At 36.3% G+C, this 17,121-nt stretch overlaps 9 protein-coding genes across 9 annotated transcripts; 3 read left to right on the top strand and 6 right to left on the bottom strand.

The window, feature by feature from the left end:
• Positions 1–228: 228 nt before the first annotated feature.
• PRCAT00001489001 (uncharacterized protein) lies at positions 229–591 on the bottom strand (the record flags this gene model as incomplete). The annotated part of the gene is made up of 1 exon (XM_062951280.1): positions 229–591. The coding sequence occupies one exon, from the start codon at positions 589–591 to the stop codon at positions 229–231; it is 363 nt and encodes a 120-aa protein (XP_062808298.1).
• A 101-nt stretch (positions 592–692) lies between these two features.
• PRCAT00001488001 (uncharacterized protein) lies at positions 693–1,835 on the bottom strand (the record flags this gene model as incomplete). The annotated part of the gene is made up of 1 exon (XM_062951279.1): positions 693–1,835. One exon carries the CDS (start codon positions 1,833–1,835, stop codon positions 693–695), a length of 1,143 nt encoding a protein of 380 aa, XP_062808297.1.
• Positions 1,836–2,205: 370 nt separating this feature from the next.
• PRCAT00001487001 (uncharacterized protein) lies at positions 2,206–3,291 on the top strand (the record flags this gene model as incomplete). Its single annotated transcript, XM_062951278.1, has 1 exon — positions 2,206–3,291. One exon carries the CDS (start codon positions 2,206–2,208, stop codon positions 3,289–3,291), a length of 1,086 nt encoding a protein of 361 aa, XP_062808296.1.
• Positions 3,292–3,642: 351 nt separating this feature from the next.
• Positions 3,643–5,172, bottom strand: AGP3 (Agp3p; the record flags this gene model as incomplete). Its single annotated transcript, XM_062951276.1, has 1 exon — positions 3,643–5,172. One exon carries the CDS (start codon positions 5,170–5,172, stop codon positions 3,643–3,645), a length of 1,530 nt encoding a protein of 509 aa, XP_062808295.1.
• A 954-nt stretch (positions 5,173–6,126) lies between these two features.
• On the bottom strand, positions 6,127–7,872 carry PRCAT00001485001 (fungal specific transcription factor domain-containing protein; the record flags this gene model as incomplete). Its single annotated transcript, XM_062951275.1, has 1 exon — positions 6,127–7,872. The coding sequence occupies one exon, from the start codon at positions 7,870–7,872 to the stop codon at positions 6,127–6,129; it is 1,746 nt and encodes a 581-aa protein (XP_062808294.1).
• A 1,306-nt stretch (positions 7,873–9,178) lies between these two features.
• On the top strand, positions 9,179–10,105 carry PRCAT00001484001 (NmrA/HSCARG family protein; the record flags this gene model as incomplete). Its single annotated transcript, XM_062951274.1, has 1 exon — positions 9,179–10,105. The coding sequence occupies one exon, from the start codon at positions 9,179–9,181 to the stop codon at positions 10,103–10,105; it is 927 nt and encodes a 308-aa protein (XP_062808293.1).
• Positions 10,106–11,133: 1,028 nt separating this feature from the next.
• PRCAT00001483001 (uncharacterized protein) lies at positions 11,134–11,826 on the top strand (the record flags this gene model as incomplete). Its single annotated transcript, XM_062951273.1, has 2 exons — positions 11,134–11,334; positions 11,392–11,826. 2 exons carry the CDS (start codon positions 11,134–11,136, stop codon positions 11,824–11,826), a joined length of 636 nt encoding a protein of 211 aa, XP_062808292.1.
• A 232-nt stretch (positions 11,827–12,058) lies between these two features.
• OSM1 (Osm1p) lies at positions 12,059–13,552 on the bottom strand (the record flags this gene model as incomplete). Its single annotated transcript, XM_062951272.1, has 1 exon — positions 12,059–13,552. One exon carries the CDS (start codon positions 13,550–13,552, stop codon positions 12,059–12,061), a length of 1,494 nt encoding a protein of 497 aa, XP_062808291.1.
• A 495-nt stretch (positions 13,553–14,047) lies between these two features.
• Positions 14,048–16,885, bottom strand: PRCAT00001481001 (glucan endo-1,3-beta-D-glucosidase; the record flags this gene model as incomplete). Its single annotated transcript, XM_062951271.1, has 1 exon — positions 14,048–16,885. The coding sequence occupies one exon, from the start codon at positions 16,883–16,885 to the stop codon at positions 14,048–14,050; it is 2,838 nt and encodes a 945-aa protein (XP_062808290.1).
• Between the last annotated feature and the right edge of the window lie 236 nt (positions 16,886–17,121).

Genomic DNA, 17,121 nt, shown 5'->3' with positions numbered 1-17,121 from the left:
AACTCCAATATTTAATTATTTGTGATTCGACAGAGTAACTTTGTAGGAAAGAAACCCAATTATTATTATTCACAATATTTTCTTTCTAGTCGTTGATATCTCTAATTCATAAATTATACCATTGAGGCTCTTTTGAAATTTCAACTACAATTGAACTGGTACATTTTTTCAAGAACAATTACCCTGATTGAGAACTAGTATGCTATGAAAGGACGATCTATCATTACATTACAGAGAAAATATATTACGAGAATGTGTCCTTACCTGGCTCTTCTCGTCGTCTTTCTCATCAGCTGCATTTATGGTTTCATATTCGGTGATATTTTGAGAAAGTTCTAATTCTTCGACAGCTCCCTCAGTATCAAGTATTCCTCTCCTATGAATGAGATACCATGTTAGGCCAATGAAAATGAAAGAAACTGCACACAATCCTATAGAGCAAGAGTATGAAACGCGATATGTAGGTCCAAATTTAGATTGATAGATTAATGGTCCAATGATTCCCATTAATTGGCAGCTACTATTGGTAGCACCTATCGCTAGTCCACTTGAAGAAGTACCTTTAACTACTCTTATTCTGTCTGGCCACATTATAGGAAACAAACTATTGGAAATTCCCGTGCTAAAATAAAATTGGTTAGTAATTAAGTCTAAGAAGAATTGGGTGCAAAAACCAAGTTGGGTTTTTATACTTACGCTATTATTAGCATAACATACTTTCCAACACTATTATTTATTGTTGCAAGTACGATATAACATATTAGTTGAATGAGTGACAATGTAAATGCCACTGGAAACGATTTGAGAAATCTTTTGTGAATCAAATTACCTAAAACGTTCAACAAAATGAAGCCAAATATAGTAGGCGGAAGTTGCATTAGTTGAGTGTTTGCAGTATCCGTGAATCCTAATTCATATACTATTGTCGGTAACACAAAAGAAATTCCCCATCCTCCAATTCCTTGGAAAAGCCATACACCAATATATGTGTAAAACGTTGGGTCTCGAAGAAGTACCTTTATAGTATCCCAATCGAAATACTTATCATCTTTTTTAGGGGAAGTCTTTGGGAGGTTGCTGAGAGCTACCTCTTTTTCTTCGCTAGTCAAAAACGAGCTTTCTTGAACGTAATTGGGAAGAAGAAAAATCTGAATGAATCCAAGTAAGATCGTCGGAATGCCCTCAAATATAAACACCCACCGCCAACCACTTAAACCCCTAGCACCATTCATGAACGAAATACCATATGCTAATAATCCACTAAAAGCACTGCTTAACATCCCAAAAGAGTAGAAAAGAGCTATTCTTTTAGGAAGCTCTCTTGGCTTGTAGAAGAAAGACATATGGTATAAAACAGTAGTATACCAAGATGCTTCAAAGAATCCTAAAAAAAATCTTGAGGCTATAATTCCGGAAAAATTAAAAGAAGTTGCTTGCAACATCGAAACGATTCCCCAGGAAATCATTATTCTTGTTTGCCATACTTTTGGTGAGAATTTCTTTGCAAGAAGAGTGAATGGAGCTTCAAAAATAAGATATGGGTAGTAGAATGCTGAAAGACACCATGCCCATTGAGAGGAACTTAAATTTCCAAGCTCTGTTTTAATATCATTTCCCTGTTCTGCATTGAGAATTGCAACATTCGAAATATTTCCCTTATTGATTTGAACAAGAATATATGAGACTGAATAAAGAACCAATACTCTATAGTCGATTTTCCTTAGTATTCTCTTGTAAGAAGTTGTTGTCTCTTCGAAATTATTGATCAGACTTGATTTTTGGCTATTTGTACTTATCTGGTCTGACAAGAAATATTCATTGGGCTTTTCGATCATTTTATAAGCTGTCTAACTGCCTACTTTCTATTAAAACGAAGTTTCCCTTCGTTTAAATTTGAATCATCAAGATTCAGAGAAGAGCATTTTCCATATTTAATAGGGTTTTTTTTTTTTATCAATCACATAAGAAAGTTCATTAAGATAATTAGTATTAGCCACAGTGTTAACCACTAAAATCATTCAGCGCCTGATAGCTGATTGAGAATAAAATAAAATTCCGTCTAGCATTGGGGAAATTATTTTAGAGCCACCACAGTTTTGTCAAAGGGCGATAACAAATACAGATCGAGAAATTCGCAACACGCGCACCTTATATATGTTTGAAATAATATCTAACCAAAAAAATACGTTTTGGAATATTGAAAATATGACATCTGTAGAGGGCCCCAAAAAATGGAAGGAGCCAGTTCCTACAAAATATGACTTGGACTGGGCTGATCTAAGTATTATTGACTTAAGTACATTTGACGAACCTGGAGGCAAGGAAAAGCTTGCAAGTGATCTTGAAAGAGCTGTAAAAAAAGACGGATTTTGGACTGTTGTAGGGACTGGAATATCAGAAAGTGAAATGCATGAGTTTTTTGGGCTTGGGCAGTATTTTTTTGATGGATACTCTGACGATGAGAAAAAGAAAATTGAAGTTGACTTTCTGCAAGGGAATTACTTCGGCTACAAGAAAAAAGGCAATAAGAATGTTTTCGGAACTTCAGTTAAAGATAATGTTGAGATTTTAAACATTGCAAAGTTTACAAAAGATGGTGAATTCAAAAAATACCATAAGCATAAATTCGTGCAAGATTATCATGAAGAACTTGAAACAGTTTCAAAAAGATCTTTTGAAGTGGTAAGAAAACTCCTTGTCCTTTTCGCAATCATACTAGAGCTTGACGAAAATTATTTTGTGGACAGACATTTGTATGATGATCCAAGTGATGACCATGTAAGGTTCATGAAGTATCACCCTCGATCTAAGGAAGATGATGCAAAAGTTGAAAATACTTGGTCTAGGGGACATACGGATTTCGGGAGTTTAACTTTGTTATACAATCAAGTGGTTTCTGGTCTTCAAATTAAATTATCAGATGGTCTGTGGAAATATGTTCCCCCTGTTAAAGGTGGAATCATTTGCAATATTGGAGATACGTTGAATTTTTGGAGTGGAGGTTATTTTAAATCAACTATTCATCGCGTTGTAAGACCTCCCCCGGATCAGGTGAATGCTCCCCGAATTGGTGCTTTCTACTTTGTGCGCCCTGGTGATAACGCACAAATCGAAATTGCACCTTCTCCTGTATTAAAAAGGTTAGGCTTATATAAGAAAACGCCGCCAGTGATAGGAACAGATTATGTAAGAGCAAGAGTAAAGAACTATCACGACACAAAGGAGTACTTGAAGCAGAACAACGTCAAATTTAAAGTTGGACAGTTTGAGATAGCAGATGGTTTCGATTAGGTGGTAACGAGACTATCTAATTGCGAGAAGAACCAGAGCTATAAAAAAAAATTGTATATGGAAGAGCTTAAATTCTTAATTAGCTCCAATGCACATTTGAAGGTTTCATTTTCCTATAGTCTAAATGCAAAAATACTGCACTAGGAATGTACCGAGGCATTGAACTCTTCTCATGTAGTCATTTAAAACTTATCGTCAATTGTATTGCATGATTTGTAGACAGTCTCAATTTAAGGTATCAAAAGACAACATTTTAAGACAAAGAAAATTCCAAAAAACTACAGCTCCATTGAAATCAAACTGGGACTGTTGATCCAAAATTAATTACAAACTAACGTGTATTAAAGAGTTTCATCCAGAGGAACTTAAGGTTAATTTAGTATCAAGATCTTCTCTCCTTCCAGAGTCCAAGTCGACTTCATGTATGTTTACCCACTTTGTCTTATTTACGAGCTTCAAAAAAAAGAAAAGTACAAAGAAGAATGGCAAAAGAATGTAGGCGTCGACGAAATTGCCAGCGTCGAAGGGCTTAAAATAGGACCATCCTTGAATCAAGCCAAGAAATATACTCAAAAGTAGACCAACCCAGGCAAGCCAAGGAAACCATAAGGCTCTATATGGTAACTCGTCGAGACTTCTCCCTTGAAGTTTCAATGCTTTCCTAAATCTTATTTGGAGGAAACAAACAGCTCCCCAGACAACAAAAACGGCAACACCAGATAAGTTGACAATATAATTATAAGCTTCAGCAGCACCAGTGCTTATATTCATCAACGATAATAATCCAAAAAGGTTCATTAAAATTACAGCATTATATGGAACACCATGCCTGTTAACTTTTCTAAGAATTTTGGGGGCAGAACCTTCGACCGCTAGGTTGACTATCGTTCTGGATCCAATGTATATGGAACTGTTAATTGCAGATATGCAAGTGATTAAGATAAAAGTGTTAATCAAATGTGCGCCCTGTGACCATCCTGCTCGTGCTAGTGCTATACTCATTGGTGATTTTAAGGTTTTTGTACCAGCCTCAAGCTCAGGTGCATTATATGGTACAGTTAGTCCATAACTTATTGCAACACCTAAATACACCAATAAAATTCTCCAGAAGGTCTGTCTAATTGCTTTCGGTAGAGCCTTGGAAGGGTTTTTACTTTCACTTGCGGCCAATGCTACGGACTCAGTACCAGAGTAAAAAGTAGAGGCAAACACGAAAGTATTTGCGAGCCCTTTGAATCCATGATTGAATGCCCCAGGGTCATTCCAGTAATGAAAACCGAAAGCCTTGGTTCCTTTCACCCCTCCAGCAACGTAAACAATGGAAAATATGTAGAATGCAACCAATCCGACTATCTTGAATAACGCTAGCCAATACTCGGCTTCCCCGAATGCCCCAACTCCTAAAAATTGAAAACCCAAGAAAAAAGCCCAAAATATTAGAACATATCCATAAAGGGGAACTTGAGGACCCCAGAATTGCATTATGGCAGCAACGGTATTGTATTCATTCGCTAACACTGCAATCCATATAATCGTATAGTACCATCCTAATGTACCACCGAAAGCACGATCCACAAGCTTGTTACCTAAGGTTGAAAATGCACCACCCGTAGGGTACATCGTCGATAATTCTCCTAAGGACTGCATCATCGCAAACGCTATTATCCCTAATATCATAAAACTGATCAACATACTGGCGGGACCATTCTCCAACGCCAAGGAAGCTCCAATTAAAATTCCAGGGCCAATGATTCCTGCTAGTGCAATCAACGAGAGGTGTCTATCTTTGAGTTTCCTTTTCAACTTGGTACTATCATCTACAACAGATACATCATAAGTCTCGAAGTCATTTATTTCAGTTTTATCAGCAGTTTTCTCCATTTTGTACCCCAAGTTAATCCATTCTTTCTACCATTAGTATCGATGCATTTTTATAGAAAATACAAACCTCATCTCTGATAACGCAATTTTGCCATCACGTGATTGTGAAATAGCCACACAAAAATTTCTCCTTAACGCCTTTCGATAAAAGTCGTGCGATTTCGTTCCCTCGATGCCATTCTTGTTGGTAATCATTCTTTAAGAACTATTAATCGTGCCTAAGAACAGACTTAGTAACTTAGGATTATAAATTTATATTTCATAGATTAAGCGATATATTCAGTGGCTCCTGGTAGCATTTTGTGGCAACCTTCAATCCACGAAAAAGGATTATTTTAAAAGTGCGGAGGCGTCGTCACATGCTTACAAGCTTATGCAGCTTATTGTAAGTCTATTTTCTTGGAAGAAAATATTTTAAAGGGTTATCGATGTTATCTTGCATATAATGTTTGGAAGGGACATAAGACGATCTCACTACAAGTTGTATGAAATATATTATTTGTTTCTTGTATCTATTTGTCTCAGCCCGTTAATCATTGCTTCTTTTTTCGTTTCTTTGGCATTAACTTCAAAATACGGCATTCAATTGATGATAAGTATGTACTGAAATGATGACATTCTCTTCTCTAATTGAAACAACTTCAATACGCTATATCTAATCCTTGATTAACCTTCATCGAATTCTCTTAATGAGCGACCTGATTTCTGGCCACTTAAAGAGACGATTTTAAAACTGAACTTGAATGCTAGGCATGTTAAGTTAATTTCGCCTAGTAATCTTGGCCAATCAGTTCAATTTTCTCAATTGTTCTTGTTGTATTGTTTAATTCGCTGCAAGAAGATTTTGTTGACCGTTTGATTCTGTAGCTAAGCTGGAGGGAGAATTCTGAGAAATATTGTCCCACTATGCTGAAATTATTATTTGTTTTATCATTTTCATGAAGCTCCGGAAAACTAGATGGCACAACTTCCAGGCCAATTTTGTTTCAGGTCAACAAAATCTTCACATTCATGATATCCGTCCAATAAGTCGAATGAAAAGGTTGAGGCATAAGCTGGTCCTATACATTTCAACGCATCATTATAAATTATATTCATTTGCTTAAGGTGCTCATTCGTATACACGGTCTTTTCAAAAAGTTCGTCTCCCGGACGCTTTTCATAAAACTCTCTTTCTTTAGTAGCATTTAAGTAGGACTTGTAAACCAGAGGCACAACGCCTGAATGATGGTACTCGTTGCAAAGTTTACTTACGCAATTTAAAAAAATGAGAATACATTTCTCAAGTTTTTGGACCACTGTTTCAAGATTTAAATGGATTGACTGCTTTTCGTCTGCATGATCATAAATATTTTCGAAATGGTACATGTGATATTTCAATCTAATGAATATCGCTATATTTATAAGATTTGCTCTGTGCAATATTTGTACGAAAGAAGAAATGAGAATCAAGACACCGACTGGACCACAAAAATTATTTGAATCTTCTGCGAGGGAAAGCAAAATTGGCAACATTTCACCCATGATGACGCATTGTGTCTTTTTTTCATAAAATAGCTTCAATTCCAGAATACTTCTACTTTCAAAGAAAAGGCATAAATGAACATATAATGGTAAAAGAAATGACCTTGTCGTTAAAATTAACTTAGCCTTGTATGTTTTGTTGTAGGTTTCCAATTCTGTAGAATCTAAAAAAGCAGGTGTCAAAAAGTCTCTCAAAAAACCAACACTCTTGAATGCCTCAATTTCAAAATTATTCATTAACTGTACGAAATCTGATACTTTTGTGCGTCCATTCACATCCAAAACTTTATTTATTATATCTGTTTTATATTTTACTAGAAAAGACAGATCCTTGAAATTTTGAAGGACAATTCTTTCCAAGGAGGACAGGGCATTCTTGCTTCCTTCTTCAAAATCCTCAACATCGCAAGGTTTTGTCGAGCAATAATTTCTGTTAATACATAAGACAGAACCCGATGAGCTGGCTTCCAATACGTCAAAAATCAGTAATATAGTCCAAATTTTCTTCCTTAATCTTTTTTCACGAATAGTATATCTTTGTGGTTCTCTATTCAATCCAAGTGAATATGCCATTTGAACAAGCATGCCCGTATTAATGCTATTATTTACCTTCTGATTAAATCCCTCTGCAATTTCTGGATCAATCCTTTGGTGAAGTCGCAAGCATAATGCGCACTGCAAGACAGGCAAGCTAACCCTCGATGTGAGATCATATCGCCTCAAAAACAAATTTGCAACATAGATAGCCTCATTGGTTATAGCATAACTCATATTACCAAAGTTCTTGTTATCCAAAATGCATAGTAAATAGCTGACACGTAAAATAACTAATAAACATCCTAAGTATGCAAAAGTTTCTTTATTTCTGATAACAGGATAAATCACTTCTCCATCAACATTTTCGTCGCCTATTATGTTAGATATTTCAACTCTGAAGTAATCCTCATCAAAAAAGGGCCAATATGCATATATATACCTGAAATATACTGTTATTAACTTCCATGTAATAGCTCTTGACGGCAAAATCGTCCGAATTACATGTAGTAAAGATTCAGTAGTCTCATATAAATGGCATGGATCTATGTCCTCTCGAGATTTCAAGCAGTCAAGGTCGTCTCGTACACTCGTATCGTTCTGTAAAAGACTCAATTTCTTATATCCCAACAACATGCGCATAGCTGGTTCTTTTTTCTCTATGAAGTCCCAAGATAAAGGCCCAAGACCCGTATCTGGAATATGTTCTCTGTCAAGTGGCGAACAGATACCATAAAAATTAATCGTTTCATCCGGACGGTCATAACGGTTTTTACCATTGACTTCTGATAATAGGTGTGAAATACCTTTGCTTCTCGATATAATCTTTTCACTGGTATCCTTTCGATATCCAATAGGAACCTTAAAGACTTGAAATCCTGAATCTTCAGATTGAAGCAATACGTTACTGCTCTCGTATACACATAGTTCAAGTGACTTATTCCTGATGCAAGCAGAGCATGGCTTGCGCTTATCACAACGAACTCTTCTTTCTCTGCATCTTCTGCAAGTTAAAGTTGGTCGTCTTTTTGTCATGCTTTGTAATTAGTTTTTTTATAAACGATTAAACTAATGTACATTGTGGTATATATATTGATCACGTGAAAGGAGATGTTATACTGTAGAGTTTGAAATCAGTTGATAATAGCCATAACAAAATAATTGGACATCAATCTAGAGATATCAGAGAGTGCAAGTGAAATGTAATAGAATGGCAAAGTAACAGAATTAGCGGAAATAAATATTTAAGTTACTCATATTAGAACTTAAACTTATATAAAAAGTCTGTGCAGTTTTCAGTACAAGGATTATTGTAGAAATTTAAGGGTTAATTCTTAAAAAGCATAATAAAACATGTGCTAGAATCATGAGTGCGCTTGGAGATCAATCGAACTTTCTTGAGGTACACGTAAATACTTATAATCTTTGTGGTGATTTTTCACTATTCTCGTTGTATCACTTTAGTGCCACTCTATTTTCTAATTTTAATCAAATTTGCGGAGTTAGGTAATAAACAGGGCCCATCGGACTGTATTTTCACTCTAAGTGTTCCGCTGGATCGGCATTAGTTGAAGCAATAAGTGCGGTTCTGAAAATAGACCTTATAGCCCTGGAAAGTGTCGAGAAAATGTCTGAGTCCTTCAGAGAAACTTCCATCCTATTTTACCTACTAGTCATCTATAAATATTTGATGTTACGTGTTATACAACTGCTATAGACTCCATGTATTATTTCTAACATTCCCGATCGCTCAAATCGGCGAATGAATCTCGAGCGAGCTTCCTATTTCGGAGGCTCGCTCGAGCTCTCGATCAAATTTTATCGTTGCGTCCTCTATCAATATAAAACAGAGTGTTTTCCATCTGTCATTGACCTTATGACCAGACTTTACTATTCCATTTGACTTCGGATAGATTTTAGCCTTCAACTTTTTAACTATTGAATAATTATGAATATCTTGGTTGTTTTTGGGGCAACCGGCCAACAAGGTGGTTCTGTCATCTCCCAAGTTCTTCAGGACAGTAATTTAGCCAAAAAGTTCAAGATTCGAGCAGTTACCAGAGATGCCTCAAAATCAAAAGCTAAGGCTCTTCAACTGAAGGGGATAGAAATCGTCACGGCTAACTTTAATGATGAAAGTTCCATGATACAAGCCATGAAAGGCGCGCACACGATTTTCGCAACTACCGTTACGGAACGCCTGAAAGACGGGAAAGAGCTTGAAATCGAACAAGGAAAAAAGCTTGCAGACGCAGCTATTAAAGTTGCTGCTCAATATTTGATATGGAGCTCATCAACAAACGTAAGCGAAATCACCAAGGGTAAACTTCGTCATGTCTCTCCCTTCGATGCGAAAGCAATTGTTGAAGAGTACATAACAGGATTACCTATCAAAAGTGCATTCTACATACCAGGATCATTCATGCAAAACTTCCTAGAAAATATGTCTCCCAAACCTCTCGGTGATGGTACTTACGGCATTTTTGGGATTGGGGAAAGTGATGTACAGGTCCCACTTATTGACATCGCTGCAGACACCGGTAAGTTTATCGCACCGATTCTTCTGGACCCTGAAAAGTTCGAGGGTAAAAAAATTGCAGCATACGATCGGATGTACACGCTAGAAGAAACTGCAAATATTATGTGCAAGATGAGTGGTAAGACAGTTAAATACGTAAAAGTTGATGAAGAAACCTATAAGTCATTTCTTCCTCCTCTGTTTGCTTTGGCAATTGTCGAAATGCTCAAATACGTTAAAGGTTATGGGTACTATGGAAGTAAGTCTTTTTCGACTGAAATGGTGACTCAGCTGGCGAGTGAGAAGCCTGTTAGTTTGGAGGAGTTCCTAGCCAAGCACCCGCTCAAACTTGAGTAGATCAAATTAATTGACTTTGAGTCTCATGAGATTACTTAAAAGCATGATTACTTTGTAAGGACCGAATTCCAAAATGACAACAGTTATGACAACAGTCATAGAAAAATAGCCCATATCTCACTAGACTAGACTCCGATATGAATATGAAGACAATTTAAAATGAAGAAATTCCACGTCGAACTGATTTACCACCTATAACCTTTTTTAGGCATTTTTGCTTCTCTTTGTTGATAATTTTATACTTTATACAAACCCTGCCAATTTTAAGGAGCAATGTAAAGATGATGTCCAAAACCTTTCTTACTATTTGCTATTTTTTTCATATCTTGAGCACTACAGCTCGATCCTCTTATGCACTGGTCGTACGTGTCTTGTGAGAAAGCGAGTACATGAGAAAAAGATGATGTTCGTTAGGGCATAGCATAATCTCTTTGATTCTCATAACTATGAAGAAAAGCTGAAGTTCTTATACTGGTCTAAATTATCCAGTCAAAATTCGCATAGTCAAATTTGCTAAGAAGGTGTTCAAAAGTTTTATTATTTCATGAGATAAATTCTTAAATGGGCTATCTTTTATCGCTCTTCTCTTGATATCGTCCATCCAGATTCCAATAATCAGTTTTCCACTATCTTTATCTCTTTTTTTTAATATGCTTTAGAAAAGGAATTGTTTGACCCTGTAGCCGATGACTACTAGAGGTCTTAAGCTTCTACGTCTGCAATGTATAATTTTCAAAAGTGCTCTCCAATCATATTGAACATCGTAATAAGCATTTGTTTATCTTTTCCTTTTCATGCTGCAATTTACTGATTTATATTAAAAGCATATAAAATGTTCTGATGATTCTTACATAAATAGTATCTCTTTATGCTATCCAAGAGAAAATATCGATCTATTGTGTTCTCATACTTTCCTCTTAGGGAATAAGTTTCCCGCGACCTTATCTGAATTTAGCGTGAAAGAATGTTAGATATAAGGACCTTACAGTACCCTATTTTACAAACTATTTGGGAGTCATTTAGATAAGATGCCAGAGGCACATGAAACCGTACCTAATATAGAGTCTTACAGTTTTGATGTCACTACTCAGACGACCCCAAATTCTAAGTTGCCTATTTTAGTATACAGAAACGTCTTAGATAAACATTTGGTAACCGGTGCTACCAAAAATAAAGAATACATTGATCATATGAACAGAGTTTTTATGAAAAATGGTTGGGAGGCATTAGTAAGTATAAGCAAATCTGATTGAAATCGCTATTTAGTATAAGTAACTAATAATCAGGGCGTTTTTCCTTGCATAACGAGAGCTCACTATCATCCCAATGTACATGAAGCGTACGCTGTGATTTCAGGGCAGTCTGATTTAATCCTTGGCTTAGACGTGAACTACAATCCTAGCAGTATGACACATGAAGACCTTAAAAAGCTCAGTTATTTAGAGCTATCCATTAAAGATGGTGATATCATAGTCATTCCTGCTGGTGTATCCCATTGCTCTAAACGGTATGATAAAGAGTACCGCTACGTGGGATTATATCCAATGAATGGTGAAAGGTGGAAATCTGTTTCGAGTACACAAGTTAAGGAGGCAAATGGTCACTATGATAATTCTAAGGATGTGATGGTTGCACAGAACGTTCCTCTTCCCATAGCTGACCCTATCTACAACAAAGGTGGTACTGGTACTCTACTCGAACTCTGGGGAGCTTCTTCATAATATTTTATTTTGCCTATTGGGCTCAAATTTGCTAAATTTTAATATCTTTATCATGTCCCATATTTAAAAAAGAAAAGATTAGGATGAGAAAGGTAAATGAATATTTTGACTTCAAAATGTAATCGTGTAGAGATAGACGGTGGTTTATCAAACCATGTATCTAATGTGCTCACCATGTTAAATATCCATCTAACTTTTATTATGTGTCGAGCAGTAACTTCGTATCAGTATGTCAATTAAAATTTTTTTTAATACTTTCAGCAACATTAGTTCCGAATACAACACATTCTAACAAGGAGTTTCCTCCTAACCTATTACCCCCATGAATACCACCGCTTATTTCACCAACAGCGTAGAGCCCATCAACAACATTATTATCGTTGTTTATTACTTTACCTTCCTCGTTAATTTTTATGCCTCCCATCGAAAAATGAAGAACAGGAGTTATCAATCCAACATAGAAGTGAGAGTTTTCAGGTGAGGGACATACTTTGCCAAAACTTTTGCGTCCAAAGCTATCATGTTGTCTTTCAATGTTATCATTATAACTATTCAAAGTCTGGTCAAGAGAATTCTTAATCAATTCTTTATTTACTCCAGATAAATCCAGAAGTAAATTGTAAACATCTGCAATTTTCAATTTCGACATTAGGCCCTTGGATACATAAAAGTCAATGTGATGGGGAGCTTTGAGATAATCGCTCTCGTTTAGCATAATAATAGCTACCGCTGAGTCACCTGCTATAGATAAAGTGTTGTTCGACAGGATTTTACAGCTTTGAAATATTGCAGTAGATACCTTATCTCTAGTAGTTAATTCATTTACAAATCGATTTCCTGATGGCGAAACAAGTATTGCTCCAATTCCACGAACAATTTCACCACACAAAAACTTCCATTTGTAATTCACTTCATCCTTTGTATGTGAATCGAAAGCTTTAATGAATCCCGTAGGATGAACCTGCACTTGATCCATCTGTATCAATTGAGCATCTACATCTCTTTCGGCAATCTTTTGGCCATCTCCTGTAGTCAATAGACTATTTGTCAGCGGAAGATCTAAAAGATCCGGTCTAAACTTCCTTATCAATGAGTCATTGCTTGCAAAATCAGCAGAGAATCCACCTGTTGCTAGTACAACGTAATCACCATAAATTTTTTCCTTATTATTAAGATTCTCATATTCAATCCCCACAACCTTTGTTTTATTTTCTGTAGCTAGAATTCGAACTAGACTAGAATTTTTTAGAATTGACAATGAAGTTCCACAGGAGCCTTTTGTGAACGTTTTCAAAGAATTAATAATCGAGGAAACAATATCATAGCCAGGAGGCAGTTTTCCTGACCCACAGTGGGTTCTAGGAAACGAGTGACCGCCAAGCTGATTCACTTTCAGTAAGTCTATATTAAGGTTAGGACCCGTTAGCCAATCAATTGCAAGCCTCGAGTTGTTCACGAGAATTTTTAAAAGCTCAACGTTAGATAGACCCTTCCCGGACCTTATGGAATCACTCAAAAATGCTCCTACTGAATCACCATGTATTCCGTTGGCAATCTGTTGCTTTGTTACAGATCCGTTGATTCCCGACGACGCTTTAATTGAATTCCCTCCTAGGCAATCGCCCTTCTCCAACATAATAACAGAAATCCCATGTTGCAATAGACGAAGAGCAGTTGTCAATCCTGCCAAACCGGTTCCGACAATTATTATCTTTTCTGATCCCATTCTGACCTCATCAAAGGAGATGTGTGTGAAAGGCTAAATCTCAGAAATCTGATAAGTGAATTTTTTTCAACAATAATCTGCAGGAGGTGTCTTGACATATCTTCCTTCTTTTATTTATCGACTTCTATTAAGAGAAAGGCAGCTAGAAGATCTAATCATTTTCTAACCTGGTGCTTTGAATGTCAAAGTCAAACAAAAGTCTATCAAGATAATTATATACAACTAAATTTATCAGCCTCTGCATCTTAAATAAGTACATCTTTGATTTGCTTTTATATTTTTGGCCAAACGAAAATGTGTGAAGGTCGTTTTCAAAAGGCTGCTTTCTTCATAGTTTGGAACTATACTCATTAATTTGTTTTTTCAAGTGATCACAAATTGGGCATAGCGAGTTAATCATTTTACAAAAGTACATAGAATCAGACGGATAACAAGCTGATGAGAACTTTTCGATAATAAAATAAATATATGCATTCCTTTCTATAAAATTTGCGATTATGGTAGATGCAACATTTTTGATTCTTCTGCATTTGAGAGTGCTGCTGTATATGCTAGGCACCATGTTAAACTTTGTCCATCATCAAGATATTTGGTTTTAAAATTCAGAGATGAGAAGAACTCATATGCACCCGATGGATTGAAAAGAGCCTCGTTCAATCGAAGAATTCCTGCCCAGTTACTCTGCACTTCGTCAACCCAGTACTTAATCTGGTTTTCCCATTCTTCTTTCACGAAGAACAGTCTTCTGATCAAAGAAGAAGCGGGAGTAATGGGTAACATGTGTATTCCATGAACATATTCGGGCCTATAATCTGGGTGACCAAAATATGTGTCGTAATTTATTTTGTTATCATGTAAAATCCCAGCAACTTTATTACCAATAAAATAGCTTGGTTCTATGGTGTTGTTTGACGCGTAAAGAAAATAGATATTCATTGATCTGCTCATTACCGCCAACATTAAATCCCCTCTAAGCTCCATTCTCTCGTCACCTGATACCTTGCCCCATAGTTTCATACCATAGGAGAAGTTATAATCCTCAGATGACGATTCTTCATTTTTACCATCTGGTGATGGGAATAGTCCACTAGCCCATGAATGACCATGAAACCAATCAAACATCCTGAAAGTTGGAAAATAAGTATCTCTAGATGATGGATTTGCAACATCTCTAATCAAAGAATTCACCCAATCTTTATTCTTTTCAACCCAATTACCACCGTATTGATTATCGACGTATCCAATAACCGCTGCTGCATGCACGAAGTATCCGTAGTGAAAATGATGGTCATTATAATAGCTTGAACCAAAATCAGCTAATGAGCCTTCTTCTTGATATGCCGTTGATGTCAAGCCTCCAAATTTTGTGTCGTACATTAATGGATAGTGTTGCCTATTATGCACATAGACCGCTATAACACCCTTCAATGTTTCTAATGTAGATTTTATAAGATCCTTATCACCAATTATATCATTGAGCACCAATAGTATGTATGCATATTTATCAAGTGCCTTTCCTGCAAAATATGTTGAATTTAAAGAGGTTACGGTTTCTTTGATATCAATTGCCAACTCTTTGTTAATTGCATTTCCAATCAAACGTAATTGCTCGGGTGAATAAAAGATTGGTTTCTTTTTTAATTGTGTCAACCAGGGTAAAAATTGCACATTTCTATCTAACGCTTCTCTCATTCTCAATTCGCTGGTGAGATAGCCATACATATTCCCCTTTGTTGTTGACGGAATGATGATTCCAGTATATGATGAATTTGTTGCTTCGTCAAATGAATAAATGTGATGAGGAAGAGTGAATATCATTGGTTTCCCTGACTTTGAGGAGCCTTTCAGAGAATATGTGAACCCATACTCGGCGGACTTTCCATCTTTAGCAGACGCAAAAAAATCGGAATGAGTCGTATATAAACCGGCTGCTTGATTATAGTATGAATCATAGTATGTAGAGCTAGGAGCCACTGCAAATTGAATTATCAATCCATCAACTGCACCTGAGCCTGTGATTGTATCCCAGCTAAGTCCTGTGAATTCGAAATTCTCATTGTTCGGAACAGTGATGTATGCCAAATATTCAACTGAATTGACAAGGGTAATTCTATATTTTGTAGTATTTGGCGACAAAGTTGAAGAAATCAATTTTGCCACAGCCTTTATCCCAACGCGTGAATGTATCTTGGGAATCAAATTTCCGTGGTAAATTGACGTTACAAATCCCATTCCCTGTACAACGGGTATCTCTATAAAATTATTCCTCTTCAGTTGGTCTTCATATAAAGTGACAAGAACCGACATCGCATTCAGTTCATTCAAAGTCATGAATAATTCCGAAGTAAAAGAATCTGCCGAAAAAATCAATTCTCCAGTATGTAATGGATTAGCGTAATAAGATTTTACAGTAGGGTTATTGGTATTGACAGTACCAGTATATCTGTACTGTGGAATGGAATGCTGTAGTTCAAAGCCGTAATAGTCTTTATTAGACAATGATAATCCGTAAGGGTAAGACCAAATCATGTCACTTTGATTGCCCAAAAAGAGATTAGCATAATATTTATTTGTCTGTAATTTGGGGGTTTCAGCAACACCCATGGGAATAGATACAGGTAATTCATATCTAGAGAAGACCTTAGGTACCTCATTTGTTGCTATGGGCTCGAGCAAGTTACCACTGAAACTATTATCCCTTGATGCGATGACTTTGTGGCGATATTCCTTGTAATTTTTGTTTAACTGCCTCTTAGTTACGAGCTTGCCAATAATATGAGGGTAAGATGTCGGTTTTATTTGTACTTTCTCTAGTAATGCTTCTTGAGCCAGTGAACTGGCTAGCCTCAAGCTAGTTGTACCCATCGAAACGCTTATTGACGACCCTCTGATTTTTGTATTTGCTGTAGTTTCGATAACAATTCCACGAGTTATTGTTTTTGTATGAACCAGATTTTCCAAATGGCTTGTGACATAACTTCCAGTATTATAGCTTAAGCTCGTCGTTGATACCACTGGATTTGTTGAAGTCAGTGATGAAGATGGAAAGGAGCTAGCCACAAATAATGTTGTCACGCTAGATCCAGCCTCCCTTTTTAATACTTGCCACTTTTTATTCCTTATTCTTTCACCCTTTGATTGAAGCACAAAGTCTCGTGTGACATCAGTAATATGGTTTTGATTGAGTGTCGTCTCATGCGATATTGTCCTTTCTATCTCCTTATATGTAGTTGTGAATTTAACACTATCAGTTGTTGTTTCAAAGGGTACTCCCAACCCATGTTCCGCTAGAAAAAGAGTCACCGCCATACATATTAGAAAAACGATTTGCATTTAATATATGACAGTAAGCTTATTGTCTGAAATTAATAACTATAATTGTCTTTCCATCAGAATTAATTCCGATGGAAGCGGAAATTTTTATAGACCTAATTCTTATACTGCCTGTCAAGGTATATATATTTTCAAGTGTGACGCCTTTCCACCTGTTATCATATTTTCCGAAGTCCGTTCAATTATTATTTGATTTCCTTAAGGTATGATTTCTCAGTAGTCGTATTAGTGTCAAA

The sequence above is a fragment of the Priceomyces carsonii genome, assembly GCF_900007245.1.
Source record: "Priceomyces carsonii strain CBS4050 genome assembly, scaffold: Debaryomyces_carsonii_scaffold_2, whole genome shotgun sequence".
NCBI lineage: Eukaryota > Fungi > Ascomycota > Pichiomycetes > Serinales > Debaryomycetaceae > Priceomyces > Priceomyces carsonii.
The sequence above is the reverse complement of the archived record's forward strand: the minus strand, read 5'-3'. Positions and strand labels throughout refer to the sequence as shown.